Here is a 21,373-nt window from a genome sequence, read left to right on the forward strand (position 1 = left end):
TATTTAAGATATATCTTGTCAATATGCAACTTCTAAAAAATTTTTTTTAAAAGAAAATGTTGCTAATTAATTTGACTAAGAGATCTCTAGAGCTTTAGCAGAAGTGCATTTCAGAGGATTTCAAAACATCATATCTTAGCAACAATGCAGTGGAAGAACCTAATTGTCCTTAATCCTCTAGTTAAAATAGGTTAGATGAAATCCTCTTTTGAGCAAAGCAGGAAGATTACTCAATGACATCAGGCAACAGAATCGCCACTGCTTTGCGGTTTAATTACTCAACTATTGAGAATGTGAAAAATCCAAAGTTAACCGGCAATAGACTTTGGATAAGATTTAGATAATTGCAAGTGAGGAAAGGCAACTGCATTACTTATACCCTTTGAAGAAGCTAATGCTTACGCCTCAATGTTGGCAGTACAGCCTTCTTAGATCAACATCTGCTGCTTCAAGGCAATATACTATAGCCAGCACAGCTAGTCTAACAGAGAGAACACTGCATACAATCTTGTGAAACTAAGGACAAGGCAAATTCATTCATGTTTTGTGATAGAACTAAAAAAAGAAATACAGATAATAAATGTGTATGCAGCTTAAAATAAACACACAAACACACTTGTAAGGTAAGCTGTTTAACAATCTTTGAAGGCTATACCACTAAATCAAAGCTTGGATAATCGAGATTAAGATAAGAAACTGGTGTCTGTGCGGTGTAAAGAGAAAAAAGCCTTTATTTTATCTAATCTACGCTGAATTTGTTGCCATGGCAATTAAAGCAGGAGAGATAACTGTATTGTTGTGTTATTCTGCCTTCTAGTTCAGGCTGAACTTCAGCTGAGTTTTCACTTGACAATTATAACAATAGAAACATTACAGTTTCCTGTTTCTTTATCATTGGAGGCAATACTTCAACAAAGTAATGTTGAGTAAAAGGTACAAGGCTGCTGCAGGCTGATATACTGGCAATCAAGTGTCGGTGCCTCTGAAATCAACAAGACTTAGGGAGCAATCCTATACACAAGTAGCTGGTGTAAATCAAACTGGTGCAAAGTTAAACCAGATCCAAACTCTACTCACCTACAGCCCTACAGCTGGCTGAGCTGTCCTAAGTGTGGCAATGGGAAAACAAGCCTTTAAAATAGTCTTTGACTCTTTTTGCCGGCTTATTTTACTCCAGGTTGCCTAGTCAAGTGATGAAGCTGCATGGGTTTAGGAGTCCCCCTTCTCTCTGGTCATTAGGTTTCCAGGTTTGTCTGGCCCTCTCCATGTGACAGGTAAAGAGCTTGAATCTCCATGTGCGTGAGAGTTCCTTTAATCATAATGCTTGAAATTATTAAGGACACTGTACATGCAGCATGCAAGCTTCAGCCCAGCAGGAGCTGGCTGCAAATTATAGCATTGTCTGCCCTTCTCCCTTCCCCTCTCCTAATTAACCTCCATCTCCAATGCCATAACAGGGGCCTCCCCATGACATCACCAAGGGCTGCTCCTAGATCTCAGGTTTGGGCCCTGAACTTGCAGAAGCTGGGATGCTCCTGACCTAGCAAACCTACTGGACAGAACTCCCCTTTTTTCATTATGCTGGCTTAAAATATGCAGGGCTCAGCTCAGCCAACCGGGTACCAGCTGAGCCAAGACAGAGGAGATATACTAACCTCTCAGCTCAGAGCACCAATAATATTTGAGCTAAAGTCAATATGATAAGATATAATGTCATTATTTTCTCAGTCATTCCTGTTGATTGCAACATGGTTCTGCTCTTTCGTAAAACACGCACACAGGAAGCGTCCACCACCCCAATAACTATCACAAAAATTCCCTCAAACGTTCATCATATTCATTCTAGTTAAGGACATTTTAGCAGTTCTTGCATTTCTGAATTGTTTTAACTACAATTTGATGTGCTAGTCCACAGCATCTCTTGAGTGTATGAATGCAAGAGAGAGAGAGAAATAAAACCCATAGCATAACTAGAATAAAAGCAACATCTTCTTCTTTCTTTCGCCTTCAAAGTATAACTTACTGGCGCAGGAAAAATAATGACCTGGGCATATTTTTACCTCAAATGCAACACTATAATGTCCTGCTCTGTCCCAGCTCCAGAAATATTCCCCCCCCCTCAAATTTTTCTTAGGTTATAAGCCTGTACAAACTTACCTGAGAGTAAGCCCTATTGAATACAAAGAGACTTACTCCTAACTCCCATCATCTGAATAATGTCATCTAGTGCTTATGAATAAGACATCAATGTAAACATGTTTGCATATTTTTTTTAAAAAAAAGCTTTGTGTTAAAGTTTTGCAACTTAAAAATTAAATCTAATGAATGTCTCTTTTTAAAAAAAAAAAAAAAAGGTTTGAACATTATAATATACTTAAGACAAAATGCAGCAGAGCAGCATTTTGCAACCAATAGCAAGTGGATTGTAGAATGCAACTGGCTAGGGTTAGAGTTTTCTGTAACTGGCTTATACAGCCACAGTGCCATATCTGCTATAGCCTCTGCACCACCAGTAACAACTTCTCTGGAAGCTACAAACCCTCCTGAACAGTGTGGGGTAGCTCAGGGCATAGATATCCACTTGGGCAAGAAGAATTACCCCAAATTGTGGAGTTGTTGCTTAACCAATTGTAAGTTAGTCATGATTTTTCTTTTTCTTCTAGTTAAGTGTTAACAAACAAAACCCTTGAAAGCAAAAGTATTATTTTTGAGACAAGCAGATGGGGTGTTAACTGCACTTTCCCTAAAGCAGTATGTGAAAACACTTAATTGGCTCATAATTGGCTTTAACTACCCCAAAAGGGAATCAGAATTAATTCTAGATTTTAAAAATCGAGTATTTCAGGCTTATGTATGTTTCCTTTTGTAATCATTATTGTAGCAATCCCTATCATCTTTCCCATTCATAGCTGTGTTTTCAAATCACTTCTACTGTACTGGGAAGATAAGTATGCACTTATTATAATTTTTTTTACCTTCTTGAAATTTTAAAGTATTCCAGCAAACAGACACTGGGAAGTTTTAGGTCAAAGTAGGATATGGGTGCATTTAAAACAAACAGATGCACACCCAAATAAGCTTATTTCGAAGTAAATGCTACTGACAATTAAAAATGACCATTTGCAGGCTAACGTTTAAGATTGGAAAGAAAGAGACCAATTTTTAAACACATGTCACTGATGAATTATCCATTCTTAAGGAAATCAGCCCTGAGTGCTCACTGGAAGGACAGATCGTGAAGCTGAGACTCCAATACTTTGGCCACCTCATGAGAAGAGAAGACTCCCTGGAAAAGACCCTGATGTTGGGAAAGATGGAAGGCACAAGGAGAAGGGGACGACAGAGGATGAGATGGCTGGATAGTGTTCTCGAAGCTACCAGCATGAGTTTGACCAAACTGCGGGAGGCAGTGGAAGACAGGAGTGCCTGGCGTGCTCTGGTCCATGGGGTCACAAAGAGTCGGACACGACTAAACGACTAAACAACAACAACAACTGATGAATTCTTAAAAGGAACAGATCTCACATGAGATCAAAATGCCTGGCCCCATAATAACACAAAGCATCAGTATGTCAGCAGAACATATCTCCAAAAGACATACAACACTTCAGAAGCCATGAACTTGTCAAAGGTCTACAACTGCCAAGTCATTCTAAACAGAGAAGAGCCAGCTGTCCTATTCAGGCAGAACAGGCAATTGCCACTGGCTGCAAAGGAGTTTAGTGACCACTTAATGCTGGAATCATCGCATGCTGCAAGGGACATATCTTTCAGACTGCCCGAAACAGCAAACAACTGCATATTTAGACTGCTCCATATTCCGCATACAATGTTTGGTCACAGACTATACTATAGACGCATATAGTCTTTGACATCTATGGCAGGAAATATCAAGCTATATTTTAAAACCAGAACAAAATGTGGATATTAACTCATCACTAACTAGCCCCTGTGTGATGGAATCCCGGCACCTTAGCAAAAAGCAGTTGACCTACCATAAATGAATTTTTCATTGTTAAAACTGTATGCAAAGCAGATATTCACAGTGTTACAGTAGTAGCTCGTTCTACAAAAGGAAAGCTATTGTTGTAATTTAATCAGAAATTCCTCCTGGCAATATGAATTAGTAACACTACTAGGAGCATTCTAATATTGACCATCCAATTTTGCACATTTTCCAAATGTCAGCTTGGAGGTAGAGATTTGGTCCTTCTGAGCAGAAGTCATTAAATGCCCAAGGCAACTAGAAACTCAGACCCATCTTTCAAGCTGACCTGTAGCACACATGGACCTGATTGTGAACTGGAGAGATTTTTTTTGTTCTCACCCATGCAATGTTCAAGTACTGTTTATTTAAGTACCAAAGGAGTACTGTGAAGTATCTTTCCAGTCTTAAAGACTCTCAAACTTATCCATGAAAGAACAGAACAAAAGGAAAGGTTTGTGATAAAAGTTTTCACTTAAGATTTGGAAAACCAAACAAAATTGACTGTAGGAGTTCTCGTGCTCAGCTCTCAATACTAACAGGTTATTGTTGACTGAATTAAAGTGGAATCTACTTATCAGAAATAAAAAGTGTGTACTTCACTGCTGCTCCAACACAAAAAGCTGACGGCCAACAACAAAAAAATCTCATCCATATATTGCTGCATAAGCCCATTTTCCAACTGCATAATGAAAACAACAAAATAAAAATAAAATAAAATTAGTAGTTATGCTCTGAGTGAAAGTCATTTTCCCCACAAATATCGGTATTTGCATATTTTGTTTTGAAAGCAAGTGCAGCTTAGCAAGAATACATTAGTAGTGAACCACTTTATAAATGATTAAAAGGAAGTCAATTTAGGCTGCAATCCCCACTGAATAAATATTTCCATATATATTAAAGCAAAAGGCTGCAGTGAAGACAACTGCAATTCTCCTCCAAAACCAAAACAAAAAAAGCCCTGTATCTGGTATTTAAGTAACTGAAGACATATATTTCCCAATCCCATATAGATCTTGTATAGTAGAACTGTTTTGATCAGTCCCCCTTAAATCAACAGTACTGTTTTCTACATTTTTATAACACTTTGGGTTTGAAACTGAGACAGATCTGCCTGCCATTCTCACATGACTTTCATGGAAGTAGTCTATTGAAGCAGAAGGCAATGTACTCAGATAAGTATTTGCAAGACGCATTATCCAAAATTCTAGAGTCATAGAATTGTAGAGTTGGAAGGGGAACCAAGGGTCATCTAGTCCAACCCCCTGCAATGAGGAATCTTAGCTAAAGCATCCATGACAGATGGCCATCCAACCTCTGCTTAAAAACCGCCAAGGAAGGAGAGTCCACCACCTTCCAAGGGAGACTGTTCCACTGTTGAACAGCTCTTACTGTGAGAAGGTTTTTCCTGATGTTTAGTCAGATGTTTAGTCCTGATGTTTAGAGGGATGCAATTCTTGAGAACCACTGCTTCTTTTTACAGGACGGAACTTGCCACAAACCGAAATTGCCGAATGAGATTAAGTCAGGCCATTTTTGCAAATGTGTTTCACAAATGTATCTTGTCAGCTCTTCTTTGACACTAGAGCAGCTCATCAGGGTGGAAAGGGAAGCTGTGAATTTGAATTCTGAAAGTCAATGTTACTTTTAGTAGCTTAAATGGTATAGGCATACAGTATTTTTTTTTCTAGGCCAAAGTCATTCTGACAATACAAAATCAAATTGTTCTGCAATGACTGCTAGTCATTAAAAAATTGCAGCTAAATACAATTACAAATAAGTCTAAGAATGACAGAATACTTCCTGCTCCACATTTTAAAAAACTGTGCTGCTGCTTCGGTGCATTTGAGAAGCAATCAGCAATGGCACCTGGACTGTTTGACTGTGGGATAAATTACATACAAAACAAAACTGGCTTTAGCATATAATAAAGAGCTCCAAAGAGCATTGTAACTGTGCAGAACCATTGGAAATTACATAAATATATGCTATTTTTTTAAAAAAACACAACCCTATTGTAATTCAATTTAAAATTTTAAAAGTGAATAATGTAGCTAAATACAACATTATCACCTCCAGTGTCGTAATACAGACATTTTCAAGGAAACTACAACAAATGTTTGTTTTTATTACTTCAAGCGTAGTTAAGTACAAGGAAACAAAAATGTTTTAAATTCAGTATGCCCTAGCGGTTTCAGACCAAAATCTTAAGGACACTTCAAAGACCCATGACCTCCTCGTGTAATTTTATACTTTATCTCCATGACCTGAATAATGCATAATATAAAGATCTTCTATTATTTATAATCCTCCAAAAACCAGAGACTAAATTCACATGTTCTGCTGTAGTTCCCCTGTGTGCAAGTAGCTGCTCACCTGAGTGTTATATTCACGCAAGCTTATGTATGCAACACACAACGGCAACTCCTGTAAGCAGGGATTTCAATTTACTCTTCACTCATTGAACCTGCCATTGCGTCTTTCATCAAGAATATACATGCTGTCCACAAAGCTGCTCCAGAGCTGGAGCAAAATTGCCTTTTATATCCATCTCAATGAAATTTACATACATTCCATAAAAACAGCCAAAAATAGTTTTACAAACAATACAAAAACAACTAAAGATGGGTTTAAAAACAGAGGCGGAGACATTTTAATCCAATTGGAAAAGCTTGTGAAAAACAAAAATGTCTTCAATGGTTTCTGGAAAATATAAAGAGTGGGGTGCCTGACTTATCTCCACAGGGATACTGATCCGCAAAACATGGGCAGCCACACTGAAAGAAAGCCCTGCTGAGTTACCAGGCCTCTGATATTTTAAGGGCTTGAAGGTGTAACTCTCCTGCTGAAGAGATAAGGTGATCTTTCAAGCCTGAGCTGTACAGGGCCTTATAAGTTAGTATCTGTAATAATGACTAATGACAAAATTAAACACTGTCTCCAGTTATTATAGGTTGTAGTGAAGACTCCACCTTTTAGCTTGTTCCTGCAGCTACTTTCATTTTCCTACACAGCTGTGTTCATCAATAAAATGACTTTGTCTGGGCTTACAAAGCGAGTAGGACTGCCTTATATTAAATAAGAACATGAACAGCACCAAAACTTTGAACCTGGCCCAGTAACAGATTGGCAGCCAGTTCAAATCCCACAAACATGGTGTTATATATGCTGGCAGGAGTTTTCTGCCCACAAGCAACCTAGCCACAAAGTTCTCTATTTCCTGCCTGTGTTCTCTTCCCAGTTGTCTCTATTGGATTGTAAGATATTTGGAGGCTTTGTCTGTCTGTCTACTTTTTCCTACGTAACTTGGTAAGCCAACACATACATTATTTACACAGGCCCATCAGTGTATCTGCTCAATAAATATGCCATTTACCTCATCCTAGTTTTTACTTGGAAAGCTATCTAAAAGGTCTAAACGCCAGCTTGTAAATTTCTTCACAAGCCTTTTTAAATGCTTTTGTTTCTATTTGGTTGCTCTTCTAGGCAGCTTATATGATTTTAAGCCCGTTTCAATTCACTCAAATACAGAATGGGGCTGAACAGGGTGCAAATCCTTTGGAAATAAAAAGTGCTCAAGTACATAGCTTGCACCACAAAACCTGCAGCATTGTTAAGTTTGGCCACAGCACCTGGAAGCTCATTGCATAGCAGGGCTGGGGAGCCTTGGGCCTGCCAAACGTTGATAAACTACAATTCCCATCAGCCCCAGCAAACATGGCCTATGGCTAGGGATTGTGGGAGTTGTAGCTCAGCAAATTTGGAGGTAGGGGACAAAGGTTCTACATACACCTGGTATAATGAATGAAGTGTGCTTGACTACTGGTGAAATGTGTGTGTGTGTGCGCGCGCGCGTGTGCGCGCGCACACACACACACACACACATTAAGATGGAGGATCAGAGGGTTTTCTTTATGGTAAGGCTGCAGCACTGTGCATCTTCACAGAAACAAAGAAAGCCTGAGTGTCCCACTAGTGCCTGGGAATTGATCCTGGTGTGTATATGTATATGCATATGCATATGTGTGTGTTTGTGTGTTGTTGTTTAATCGTGTCCAACTCTTCGTGACCCCATGGACCAGAGCACACCAGGCACTCCTGTCTTCCACTGCCTCCCGCAGTTTGGTCAAACTCATGTTGGTAGCTTCAAGAACACTGTCCAACCATCTCGTCCTCTGTTGTCCCCTTTTCCTTGTGCCCTCCATCTTTCCCAACATCAGGGTCTTTTCCAGGGAGTCTTCTCTTCTCATGAGGCAGCCAAAGTATTGAAGCCTCAGCTTCAGGATCTGTCCTTCCAGTGAGCACTCAGGGCTGATTTCCTTCAGAATGGATAGGTTTGATCTTCTTGCAGTCCATGGGACTCTCAAGAGTTTCCTCCAGCACCACAATTCAAAAGCATCAATTCTCCGGCAAGCAGCCTTCTTTATGCTCCAGCTCTCACTTCCATACATCACTACTGGGAAAACCATAGCCCTACCTTACACTGTTTATTATTAAAAACGTGTGTATGATGTCTTTTAAGATTATACCCTTTGTTGTGTTCAGCAAGTCTTTTATTTCCACCTCGCACTCAAGTGTGCAAGGTGTGTGTGGATGTGTGGATGCCAGCCGACCAAGAAAACGTTTCTACTTGTCTGATTGTGGGTGGGAGGTAGATATGGCAGCATGTTATTACCCTTATCTGTGATGACAGAGGATTACGGCAAATCTACAGGAGTGCTCAGCCTGCAGAGATGCTGTAATGGGTGAACAACTCAGCTTCCCAATAATCTCATGTCTGGCCCTTATGTTGTCAAGATACACTGGGCAGTGTAGGGGCAGCACCTGCTTAACAGAGGCAATTTTAGGGTAGCGAGACCATTTCAGCCACCCTGGGTACCGCACTGCAGGGGGCACCAGAACAATGCTGTGGATTGTGGAATGAAGCACGCGAGGCGGAGGCCACCAAATGTTAGTCTCGCATAGGACACCACTGAAATTTGAGAACCCAAAGTTCACCACTGTGCTGACAACCCAGAAGCCAAAGGAATGCCTGAATAAGATTTACAATGGTTGGGAAATCCTCTTACCAGTCACGGAAGTGGTAAAACTAGAATAAAATTTACCCAAAACAGAAACAAATTATGGGTTGTAGCAAATGCTAGCCCTACTCAGAATAGATCCACTGAAGTTAATAGGCATGACTAACCAAGTTTTATTAATTTCAATGGGTCCACTCCAAGTATATTTATTGGCATCATTTCCATAGTTTATACACTTAAGACTTTCTTGGCACAAAATTTCTGTGTCTTTATTTATTTAGAATGGAGTATGCACACAACTTTGCCTGCTCTATAGGCTAGCAACTCAAGAAACAACTGATACGACCACAGCCCTTCCAAAATCCTAAATAATATACAATTAGCTACTCGATGCTCATCTTGAGCTACCACATTATCATTCTTCAGCATTTGCAAACGAAGTACAGTAACTAACAAAGCAGTCCTGCAAATGTGTGCTCAGAAGACCCACTGCACTCAGTGGGGCTCATACCCCAGGTAAGCATGAATTGGATTGCGGACTAAAACCAACCAACACACGCTATTTTACATGGGTTTCCCTCCACTTTTTTAGATAAGAAAGCACACATTGTATCAGCATGCTCAGGAAAACACAAACAACTAAGCAATGGCTGCCTGCTGGAGACAATAATGTATAATATGCCTCAAGGGCTTTTTGTTCTGACCTCAGCGCAAATCATGAGACTATCAGACTCATGACGGATCACTTACTGGAAAGCTTCAGAAAGAAGGGGAGCTTGTAAACAGACAGGCTGCAGAGCCTTATTACATACACGATCATCATAAAATGTGCATATCTGTCAATCTGTTTACATTGTGGTTTTTCGAAACCTTAACTGTAGCAAGAGGTTCTCTCCCTTTCTCTCCACAGGACTCCTAATGAAGTACAGGATCAAATACAAACTGGCACCCCATTTCTACAATGCTTACCATTGGCTTTCAGCTGAACTAATTTCCCACTACATCCTTACACACCTCAAACCAAACATATTTACCGTATTTTCCTGACTATAAGATGCCCCCATGTATAAGACTCCCCCTATTTTGGGGAACTCAGATTTAAGAAAATCCACCCTCGGCACTATCTGTGTATAAGATGCCCCCTAATTTTTGACATTAATTTTTAGGGGGAAAACCTAGTCTTATAATGGAAAAATATGGTAATTGGAAGTAACTTCAGTTACTGTAGGCAGTCATTCTTCACACAATTTTCTGAAAGTAAACTCCACTGGAGTATATGATGCAAGTATTATTTAGGATTAGTGCAATGGTTTAGTGCAGCTATCCAACCAATTGTCATCTGTTGCTGACCTTCAGAGGCAACTGTTGAGAACCATTTTCTTAATTCGATTTAAAGAGGCTTAAGAAAGCGCTGGCAACACATGTCAATTAATTTTGAGTGTTGCTGGCCTATTAGCTTTCCCCAAGTATAAATTACAGCAAGCAAATCATATGTTGCACTGAAATGTTCATGGCCACACTCTGCCCGGCCAAGTAGAAGGGTAATCTAATGTTATTTGATCAGTTCCAAATAGTTTTCAGCCTCCAGTTGCCAAGAGAAGGAAGCTGTGCTGCCAGCAGTGAAATAAATTTTTTTTAATTGCTTTTATTAGAGATTTTCTTGGGTTGCAAAAGTACATACAGCACCTCTATTTTCAGATCATAAGGTTCTTTCTACAGATCCCAGTTATATTATTTGTAAGACTTTAATGCTGTATAAAGCATAATTTTTAAAAAGTAAATTAGAAAGTTGAAAAAGAGATGATGGTTGTGCCTATGCTTGTTTACACAAAAGCAGTGCTTTTTCCCTAAAAAAAAAAAATGCTTAGGGGTACTCTCATTTTCCTACTCATTTTGAAATACTGCCCCTCAATGAGGCCAAATTTAGGTTCACAAAATGCTTAGGGGTATGTGTACCCCTGCGTCCCCCCAGAAAAAAGCACTGCACAAAGTAATCCTATGACATGTAACTTGGTAGTAAGCCAGGGCAAGGAGTGGGATTTACTGGCAAAAAAATGGACATAGAACCAGGCTGCAAAACAGTGATCCCAAACCCATTTATTTAGGTTTAAGCCATGCCCAGCATCAGGCTGCAGGTAAGTCAGCGCCACTGAGCCTTCCAGGTAAATGTGTCTAAAAGCAGGTGGGAGGCCGATTTCCTAAATTCGCCTATTTAGAAGCAAACTGCACTCAAGTGTAATAGGACTATCGACCGTAGATCAGGCACAACATCTATGAATGGGAAGGAGACGCATCATCGAGGGCTTCAACCCTTCCTTTTTATCTCTAGGAAAATCTATGGGGAGCGGCGGATCATTTGTCTCCGGGGATCAACATTTCACAGACAGAGAGATGAAACGAAGAGGGACGCGCTGGGCTTTGCTCCCTTCGGGGTCTGCGATGCCCTGAAATTAAAGAAAGCGACATCTTCGCTCGGCTCGGGTGCCAGCGCGCCATGCCTGCGCGCAAGGGAGCGCTTCCACACTATGAGATTTCCCTTTTTTTTTTTTTTTTTTGCTTTGGCGCGCTCGGCAGGACGCCTTGGCAACGGCAGGCAGCGCCGACCCCTGCCCGGATACTCACGTATCTATTAATAAGAGTCCTGAGGCGGCTGCAATCCATGGCGAGGCGACGGGCAGCTGCTCAGGCGGCTCTCCGCCTCCTCCTGCGCCGCCGCCGCCGCCGCCTGCTCCTTCTGCTACAGGCGGGAGACTCCAGCCAGGGGGAGCTTCTCTCTCTGCCTCTCGGTCGCCGCCGCCGCCGCTCTGCTACTTCCTACATCCACCACCACGCCGGAGTTTCTGTCTCATGGCAGCCGCGGCCACATCCCTGCCCTGCCTTGACCTGCCGGGGATTCTTGGAGGGCGATTCTTCCGCTCAGTCATGCGTGCGCCAGGCTGGGGCGCCTCCGTTGCCTCTGCCCATGTGCGCTCAGCCAGCCAGCCAGCCAGCCGTCCCCGGCAGCTCGTTCCGAAAAGGCGGCGGTGGAGGAGGAGCAGCAGGAGGATTATGGGGGGGAACAAAAGGCAACTTTGCTCGGAGACTTGCGCAGGTAGCAGGGCGGCAAGGCCGGCTCCCCCCCGCGCTTCAGTGCTTCAGGAAACTTGGCCCCTAAGCCCGGCTGCTTCCCGCGCAATGGCTCTCCGTGTGGCGAGCTCCCCGAGAGCCTCGGGATCTTCTCACTCGCGCTTTGATCTTTCCCTTGCTTAGCCAGTCAGCTCACGTCATACGGTGCGGGCGAGCATGCGCGCTCCGAACTTGTCCAATACAACAACACACACCCCTTTACGCCTCCCTCCCCTCTCTCTTTGTAATATATGCATTTTGCACACGGGCGCGCTCAACGTTGAGCGCATTACCTGAAGCTTGAGCCTGGGCTTCGCTCCGTGCAGAAGTCACCCGGCCAAGCAAAAATTAAAAAAAGGTGGAGAGGCGGGAAGGAAAGGATGATCTGTTCCACATCCGCCGGTGTGTGTGTGTGTGTGTGTGTGTTTGTTGCAATAAATAGAGAACATCAAAAGCCTTTTTGTGCCCTGTGTCTTCTACAAGGAAGCTGTGAGCGCTGCTTTTTGTTTTGTTGGCTCGGCCAGTGGGGGCGTTTAGTGGGAGAGGAGAAACAATCCCCGCAACAACTTCCGTCCAAACTGCCACTCCAGGAATGTACAAAGGGAATGGGCTGATGGTAGGGGGATTATGCACAGAAGACGAGAAAGGCTTCATGTGTTGCAGATCTGAGAAAATGGCCAGGGAAGCGCGGCTATAAAGAAGGGAACCTGCTGCCAACAGGCCGTTTCCGTTTGTTTCCTGAGATCACTCCCCTTCGCCACCACAGAGGTAGCAGTAGCTAGGTGACGGCTGCCTAGGTTGCAGCTGGAGCCCCTGGAGAGAGCATCAGAGGTGAGGTGCTGCTAAAAAGCTTTTGAGCCTCCTGGGAACTCCAGGGCAGAGAAGACTGTCTTGGCGGCCTTGTAGATTTCTAGAACAGGAAAACAACAACGTGGTACATATATTACAAGAGCCAACTTCTGAGAATTTACAAGCTAATAAATATATGCACCACCAGCCCTCATCACCCACAATGGGAAAGGAATCTTAATTTTCCTCTAGAGTAGGAGAGCAGCCAGTTACTACTTGAATATTTCTCCCTTCTCTCAGAGAGTCCTCACAATAACAACACACAGCTTCAGACATCTACATTAACCAGAAGGGAAGGAAGGGCATTTGTTAAAGAGGATGTGGTGGTGAATGACTCAGGTACCCAGCATGTCTTCTGAAGAAGCACTGTGCTGTTATGGTGCAAAATGTGCCCACCTGAAAGTGCCCTGAACCCCAGTGGTCGTTCCCACTATCTGAGAAACGCTATTCTAGAAGCTTGTCCCTCAAACTTCTGTGGGTACACTCAAATGTTTCCCAGGGTTTCTACTTGTTTTGTTGGGGCAAAGATTAGGGGCCTGTTACGTACTGCAGATGGGAAAGAGGACTGGTGAGAGGCGCAATGCCTTGGAATGTCTGAAGGCACATTATTTCTGGAAGTGGATCCAGCAACTGTGGTAATAAGGACAAATAAGAACCTCCACTTTTGTAATCAAACATGGGCTTTCATAAGCATCTGCTTAGCCTCCTTTCACTTCTCGAACCACTGCTTTTATGTCCCATTCCAGGTGCCATTACACCCTCTGCATCTGCAATTTTAATTTTAAGAAATCAATACACTTTCACTATAAATAATAGGAAGATGGGGTGGGGGAGTTTTCAGACACGGTCCTGGAATCTACCAGCCTTTCAGAATGAATGGGTTGTCTTTCAGAGCCTATAGCATTTGCCCCATATGAGTAAACAATTGTACTTGAAGGCATAGGTGGGTTTATTAATCTTTGTGGGGGTTTTATCTTTTTGCTAGGATTTTAAACCAGAGCTGATTCTCTTATCAGTTTAACAGTAATGCAGATACTGTCAATTTAGACACACTTCATAGGCAATTGGATTGACTGGTTTCTCAAAAAGGTTTTTTATTTTTATCCTGGCTGTTTATTTCTATAAATTTAAGCGATTGCATGACAAAAGATTCCCTAAATGTTCTCCGTTATGAGAAACCACAACGTTTTGCTTTAATTGAACAAATTTATCAAATGCAAGTCTGTTAATTGATTTGAAAACTTTCAGTCACTTGGCAGTGCTAATAAACAATTATATAAAAGCGCAAATGCCACCACTTGCCCAGTAGATTATACCACAAGATGCTACAGTGAAACTATATGGCAAGCTGATGCATGAATCAACTCCCCAATCCAGATATTCACGATGAAAAAGGACACTCAAGCTACCATGCATATGGTACAAAACAAACACTTTTTCAGCAAGCATATTAGAAAGAGTAACACAAAGTGATTCTGGTTTCAAAGGATTAACCATGAAAATAAACAGTGTGTGGATACATATTACTAATAATATCACTGTATCGCACAGAGCTGCTTGATTGCCAAAGAAAGGCAGCACAGAGGAAGTCATGTGGAAATATAAGCCACTGATTTGTCTTCCTTCAGTTTATGTAAATACTGTTGTGTGCAACCACTCTCAGAGCAGTGAGAGACTCCAAGAGTTTCAGCCAGGGTTCAGATTGCTTGGAATGAAGGTCAATAGAGACTGTGGTGTCTTTAGGGCATGTCGTTTTAATTACACATATATACAACCTGAGCATAGGATGGAAGAGCTCACAGCATTAATACCCTAGCAGATCTTTCCTCCTTGTTAGGCATCCATGGAAATCCCAAGCCACAGCTTCTGGTCCAGCAGAGAGTAAGACAATTCTCTGTGTCTCCAGCTTAACGCAGGAAAAATATGAAGAAGTATGAAAAGAGTGCCTCTGAACATGTGCAGATTCACAGCCATGATTTCAAAATCAGAATTATTATTAGATTTCCCACCCCCTCTCTGCTGCCAACCAACCTCACCGTAACAGTTTTTGTCATTTCTATTTGGATCTATTTGGATCTATTTGTGATTTGCCTGAGCTGCCTTAGGTTTCAGAAGGGGCTGAAAGCAAGTTGACCCCTCCGGTGAAGTGTTAAACCCACATGGAATCAGTCCTGAAAAACCCAGTTTGATGGGTTAGGGATTGGCTGAGTCTTCTTCATACATGCTCAGTGCTGTGGTAGTTTAATTCCTTTTTGTTGTTGTTGTTGCTGTTGCAACTCTGTTTCACCACCACCACCTACAGTTCTCAGAAGCCTGATCCTTTCACATTTACTCAGGAAGAATCCTCACTGAGTATGGGAAGCAGAAATGCATCTTCTTTCTGCTCCAGACAATTACTTCCCCTTTGTCATTCAGTGACTTGATTCAATGTAATGCAATGCATTTTAGAAATGCATCTTCGGGGCTTATATGCCTTCAGCATTCCAGCCAGTAACAACAGATCCTCAAATATGACAATCTAAAAACCGAGAGAGATTTTTGCCTCTCAGAAATACCTTTAGAATCTCTTCTATTTTCAGGGCATCTGCCTACTATGCAGATGCATCGATATACAGATGTCACGCCATTCTAATTCTCTTTTACATCAGGGGCAAATAAAGCTTTTGGGGTTCTAACCACCACCTGAAGGTGTTAATGGGCTGGATTAAGGCTAACAAACTGAAGTTCAAACAGATAAGAATCTGATAACATTGATAGTCTTTACTTGGACTTTGTTATTTTAACCCATGTGCAACTGTACTCATCCTACCTGCCTATTTTATAGTTTTGTGTTTTTTTGTTTGTTGTTAGAATTGTTCCCTCTGTTTTATATACATTATAAAATGAGATTGAAGATAACCTTTCCAAAACAAGAAACAGACAAGAATGAGGAAGATTGAGCCCCTTCTCCAGAGTCAATATGGTTTGGATGGTGTGGGGGAAAAAAACATGTTCTCAGTTTGGGAATGCTCTGGAATCAGATTTACACAGAGATAACCAGGTGGGAAGAGAAGTCAGAACAGGAATTCCTCTGCTCAATTCAAATTAATAATAATAATAATAATAATAATAATAATACCCCACCCATGTGGCTGGGTTTCCCCAGCCACTGTGGGCGGCTTCCAACAGAATATTAAAAACACAAAAAACAACAAACATTAAAAACTTCCCTAAACAGGGTTGCCTTCAGATGTCTTCTAAAAGTCAGTTAGTTGTTTATTTCCTTGACATCTGATGGGAGGGCGTTCCACAGGGCAGGTGCCACTACCAAGAAGGCCCTTTGCCTGGTTGCACACATGCTTGAGAAAGTAAGACATGGCTACAGTAAGACATTTCTTAGTTACATCAGTCCTGGGTTACTGGAATGCAGTCTACATAGTATGAGTGTCCCCACCCAAAAGTCCAGTGCAGGCAGGTAAGGTCTATTACTTGTAACTACAGGTTGTTGACTATTTGCAGTTTATATGACTGAACCCCTCATGGCATAACATGGTGCCAAAGAGAAGCAATGAGGCAATGAGAAATGTGTTGTTTGTGATTTACTGCAGTGCATGGGATTGTACGTTTCAGAACTACTGTAACTTCTAACAACTTGATTTATTTGTCCATTTCGCAACAACAGAGTAAGGCACTAGAAATACAATTTGTCCATTGACAATACTAAGTCAAATTAAAAACTGAATTTCACACCTTTTACACAGAATCTGTCTTGGATTGATGAACTTTTTTTGGGGGGGTGTAAATGCTTGGACAGTGTTCTCGAAGCTACCGACATGAGTTTGACCAAACTGCGGGAAGCAGTGGAAGTCAGGAGTGCCTGGCGTGCTCTGGTCCATGGGGTCACGAAGAGTCGGACACGACTAAACGACTAAACAACAACAACAAATGCTTGTCTGTACATAACATAAAGGAGAATAATACACAAAGTGGGTCATTCTTTAAACAAAATCTGGAATCCTTGAAGGTCTTGGCCAAATCAGTCAATAACTTCTTCTATAAATTTGTTCTTGGAGTAGTTCTTCAACTTTTCTTTATGGGTACTGAACAAACACAAGCCAGACAATTGATCTCCCCTCATTGTCAAATGTAGCCATGTTTTCACCCAGCACAAAGTTTACTTGTGCATGTTGTAACTGGGAGGGAAAGTGCTCTAAAGATGGCTATTTTAACAGCAGGGAACAGTTGGGTGTGGTCCAATAGTTCAGTAAAGGCTCATGCTGCACGTCACACAACTTTTGGCATATTTCTTTCATAAGTCTTTCTATCCAAGTAACAGATTTATCCCCAAAGTTTTCAAATTTGTAAAGTTCCTGAATGGAACATACAGCATGACATATGTATACATATGGAGAACCAAGAGAAAGCATGCCTTCAAAGCTATTGCTTGAGTTGTACTAAAATGTATGCATTCTAAAATGTATGCATTAAGACTCACTTGATTAATCAGCATAAGACTTATTTAAAATTTAGTAGGAGACTTAAATTTTGTTTTTATATTTGGGGAAACAATGGGAAGAAGGAGCAGGGTAAAACTGCTGTCATTAATGCATGCATGCAATTTATAGGCTGCCCTGTAACCAACATTCCCTGGATGGCTAACGGGGAATAACACAAATAAAATCCCACTGAAAACAACATTATACAACCAATATGGGACCATGATAAAATCACGAATCACTTTGAAACAGAGAGCAGAGGAAAATAAACTTTGCGTGCATGAGCACAGGGGCGTGCCTAATTTATTTTCTTTGCCCTACCGTGACATATTTAAATTAGTCTCAGTGTTCATGTAGCAGAACTGATAAGAGGAAGCAACCAAAAAAAGAAGCCCAGTTGCTTCAAAGACATATGAGCTGGACTCTACCTTAAGCCAGCGAAAAATGTCATATAAAAGAGGATCCAATCACACTGTCCTTCCAGGCAGTGGAAGATACAGACAAGATCAAAGAGGCACTTGACTTGACTTGAAATGCTCAGTTCCAGGAAACAAATTTTTGAAGTTGCATTAGAACCAGAGAAGGAAAAAGCCCATCAGCTTGCCAAAGTTCACCCTCCTCTCAGTTGTTCACAGGATCAAAGGTAGCAGCATTCTTAATACAGCAATCAGAAATGCTAAGCTGTGAGACTGTCTTTTCCATGAGACAATAACCTCCAAATAATTTGAAGATTCAGATAGTTTTAGATTAATGACCTATAGGGTTAGCTGATTAATTAATGGAACTGAGAGTTAAAAGCACCCTTTAAATTTGATTTTGCTCCAGTGTGGTAAAAATATATATTAAATATGGCTTTTCTTCTGATGTTTACAAAGGATGTTTATACCTGAAGGAGCGTTTCCACCCCCATCGTTCATCCTAGACACTGAGGTCCAGAACTGAGGGCCTTCTGGCAGTTCCCTCACCGCGAGAAGCGAAGTTACAGGGAACCAGGCAGAGGACCTTCTTGGTAGTGGCACCTGCCCTGTGGAATGCCCTCCCATCAGATGTCAAGGAAATAAACAACTATCTGACTTTTAGAAGACATCTGAAGGCAGCCCTGTTTAAGGAAGTTTTTGATGTTTGATGTTTTATTCTGTTTTTAATGTTCTGTTGAAAGCTGCCCAGAGTGGCTGGGGAAACCCAGCCAGATGGGCGGAGTAGAAATAATAAATTATTATTATTATTATTATTATTATTATTATTATTATTATTATTATTATAGCCTAACATGTTTATCCAGAATTAAGTCCTTCTGACTCCCACATAAGTGTATGTAAGGCTGCCGCTTTAACCATTTTTGAGTACAGTATTCAGAACATATACAAATGAATCAGGTTTTAAAGCACGTGGATTGAACAGTGCAATCTTACGCATGGTTACTCAGAATCACACAGTTTATGAATTACTGCCCTGCCCTATGCACATTGGCTCAGAAGAAAGTTCTTTGCTGTTTACTCTGAAGAAAGTAGGACTTATTCCCAAGTAAGTGTTCGTAGGAACATAGCTAAACTAAACAGCTAAGCAAACAATGGCTGCAGGTGCTTTTATTAGCAAAAATACACCAGTGCCTCTGCGGAAAAAAAGTACGTTCTCTCTTTGCTGATCAGGTGAACTGCTGATCATAAAGTGTAATTACAGGGATGTTTAGGTCCAGCCCTGTAAAATGTCTCTGACACCAAATCAGGAAGAGTCCTGAAAATTAGATTTCAGGGGTCCGATACACTGGAATATTATTCTGTCCAAGTCCCCTTAAAATTATGGGGTATACTTGGAAGCACTTTTGTGCTCTTGCACAGCTTCTGTGGTTTGTGCCCCAAGACGACAGGCAGAGATTAAAGTATTTTCACAGTAAAGTCATGCTGTCAGTCCTGATTTTTGTCCATTTCTCCAAGAAGTCAACAAAAATTAAAATCATCTACATGGGGATTTTATTTTTTATTTTTTACATATATAAAAGAAACAAAATTGGTCTAATACCAGGCAGTCCCTCTGGTGCCACACAGCAACAATCCAGACAATTTCTGATCAAGATATCTTAATAGAACCAGTTGGGTTTACCATAAACCTTTTAACAAAACCTAAGGCTTCTGTCCTCAGGCTTGACGTGAGGATGAAAACAACCAGTATGGGCTTCCAATTAAATCGTTTGGTTATTTTTACTCAGTAACATTCATGCTTGTACATAAAAAGGTAAAGGTAAAGGGACCCCTGATCATTAGGTCCAGTTGTGGCCGACTCTGGGGTTGCAGCACTCATCTCGCTTTATTGGCCGAGGGAGCCGGCATACAGCTTCCAGGTCATGTGGCCAGCATGACTAAGGCACTTCTGGCGAACCAGAGCAGCGCATGGAAACGCCGTTTACCTTCCTGCCGGAGCGGTACCTATTTATCTACTTGCACTTTGACGTGCTTTTGAACTGCTAGTTGGGCAGGAGCAGGGACCGAGCAATGGGAGCTCACTCCGTTGTGGGGATTCGAACCGCCGACCTTCTGATCAGCATGTCCTAGGCTCTGTGGTTTAACCCACAGCACCACCCGCGTCCCACATGCTTGTATATACGGTAATCATCAGCTAAAGTAGACAATCTGTCTAAGAGGTGGCAGACAGCATTGTTTGGCATTTTAAGTGTCTTTGGTTTTTTGATGTACTCCAGTGCTGCTTAATGATTGATTATAATGCTTTGACCTTGTAGTTCTCCAAGTGCCAACACAACCTCAGCCTCAGAAAACATAGCAACACACCTTCTTGCCCATTTACCGCATCTCCTCATGCCATGGGGCCCATGCCATGTCTCTCATTGCATTATTCACCACCAATACCAGTTCTACCCCCATAGTACCTAGAGGTTCTAATGCAGTATTTAACTTTTGACACCAGATAACTCCTTTGATCCTAGTTAGGGCTTTAAAACTTACTAGACAAGTAGCATTACCATATGCTAGGCTAAATCTTGGAGGTTATGCAGGGGCAGTCAGATTAGATGTAATGCTATTAACAATCATAGCAACGGAGAGTTATGCTATAGCCTTACAAACAGAACCACACTCAGTACACTGCTTCACTTGGAAACTTTAGAAGATATCAATAATATACAATCGGTCCGCAAAGCAATGCTAATTAGCAAACGATGCTAGAACTCTTTTTAGTCTGAAAGAGCACTTGATGCAAGGAAAGAGCATTACTGGATAAGAGAAACTTAGACTGGAAGTCTCTCCCTTCTATTACCAGTTGTACGGGCTTTAATTCCAAGAACTCTGTGACTCACTGCATGTGCCTGAGGGAATTTTGTACTTCTGTGTCCTGAAAAGCAATGCCACGCCACATGGCTGCTCATCCATTAAGTATCCCAAGTGAAATGAGAGAGAATGCTATTGGCTCTTTTAATTTTGCTCCTGGGTTCTTTCCTTGTCATTGAAAGCTATCATATTGGTCAGTCGGTAAATCACTTGGGCGAGAATTGGCGGAGATCTGTATAGCAACTTATTGCAACTCTGACAGTTGTGAAATGATAACTCATTGTTGTCTTCTTACAGGGGTAACCATGCCGCTAAAGGCCACCCAGAGTGACTGGGGCAACCCAGTCATGGGCAGCATGTTGTTGTTGTTGTTGTTGTTGTTGTTGTTGTTGTTGTTGTTGTTGTCACAAGTCTTCCTTTAACATAAATCTCTCACGTGCTGATAGAAGAGACTGTTTTCATGTAGCAGAAGGGGTCATTATCATTATCATTAATGCATTAATTGTCTTCCACGCAATCGTCTCAAGGTGTCAGGACTGGACTGAGGAGAAATTGTAGAGACCACCCCCCACTCCTCTTGCACCTTCCAGAGAAGAGGAAGACAATATAGATTTATAACAGTGGTTTGCAGAAGAGGGGCAAAGCTGGGAGATAATGGGA

At 41.6% G+C, this 21,373-nt stretch overlaps 1 protein-coding gene across 3 annotated transcripts in view; it reads right to left on the reverse strand.

The window, feature by feature from the left end:
* The window catches only part of ATP11A (ATPase phospholipid transporting 11A), a 108,449-nt gene extending 96,183 nt beyond the window's left edge, over nucleotides 1–12,266 (reverse strand). For 2 of the 3 annotated variants that reach the window (XM_081002964.1, XM_081002965.1), the window contains exon 1: nucleotides 11,629–12,266. In XM_081002964.1, coding sequence (XP_080859090.1) covers nucleotides 11,629–11,667 — 39 coding nt within the window. In that variant the 5' untranslated portion in view covers nucleotides 11,668–12,266. The remainder of the gene's footprint in view (nucleotides 1–11,628) is intronic. The other variant, XM_081002963.1, reaches the window with a different exon arrangement.
* Between the last annotated feature and the right edge of the window lie 9,107 nt (nucleotides 12,267–21,373).

The sequence above is a fragment of the Podarcis pityusensis genome (genome assembly GCF_964106645.2).
Source record: "Podarcis pityusensis genome assembly, chromosome: 4".
NCBI classification, from domain to species: Eukaryota; Metazoa; Chordata; class Lepidosauria; order Squamata; family Lacertidae; genus Podarcis; species Podarcis pityusensis.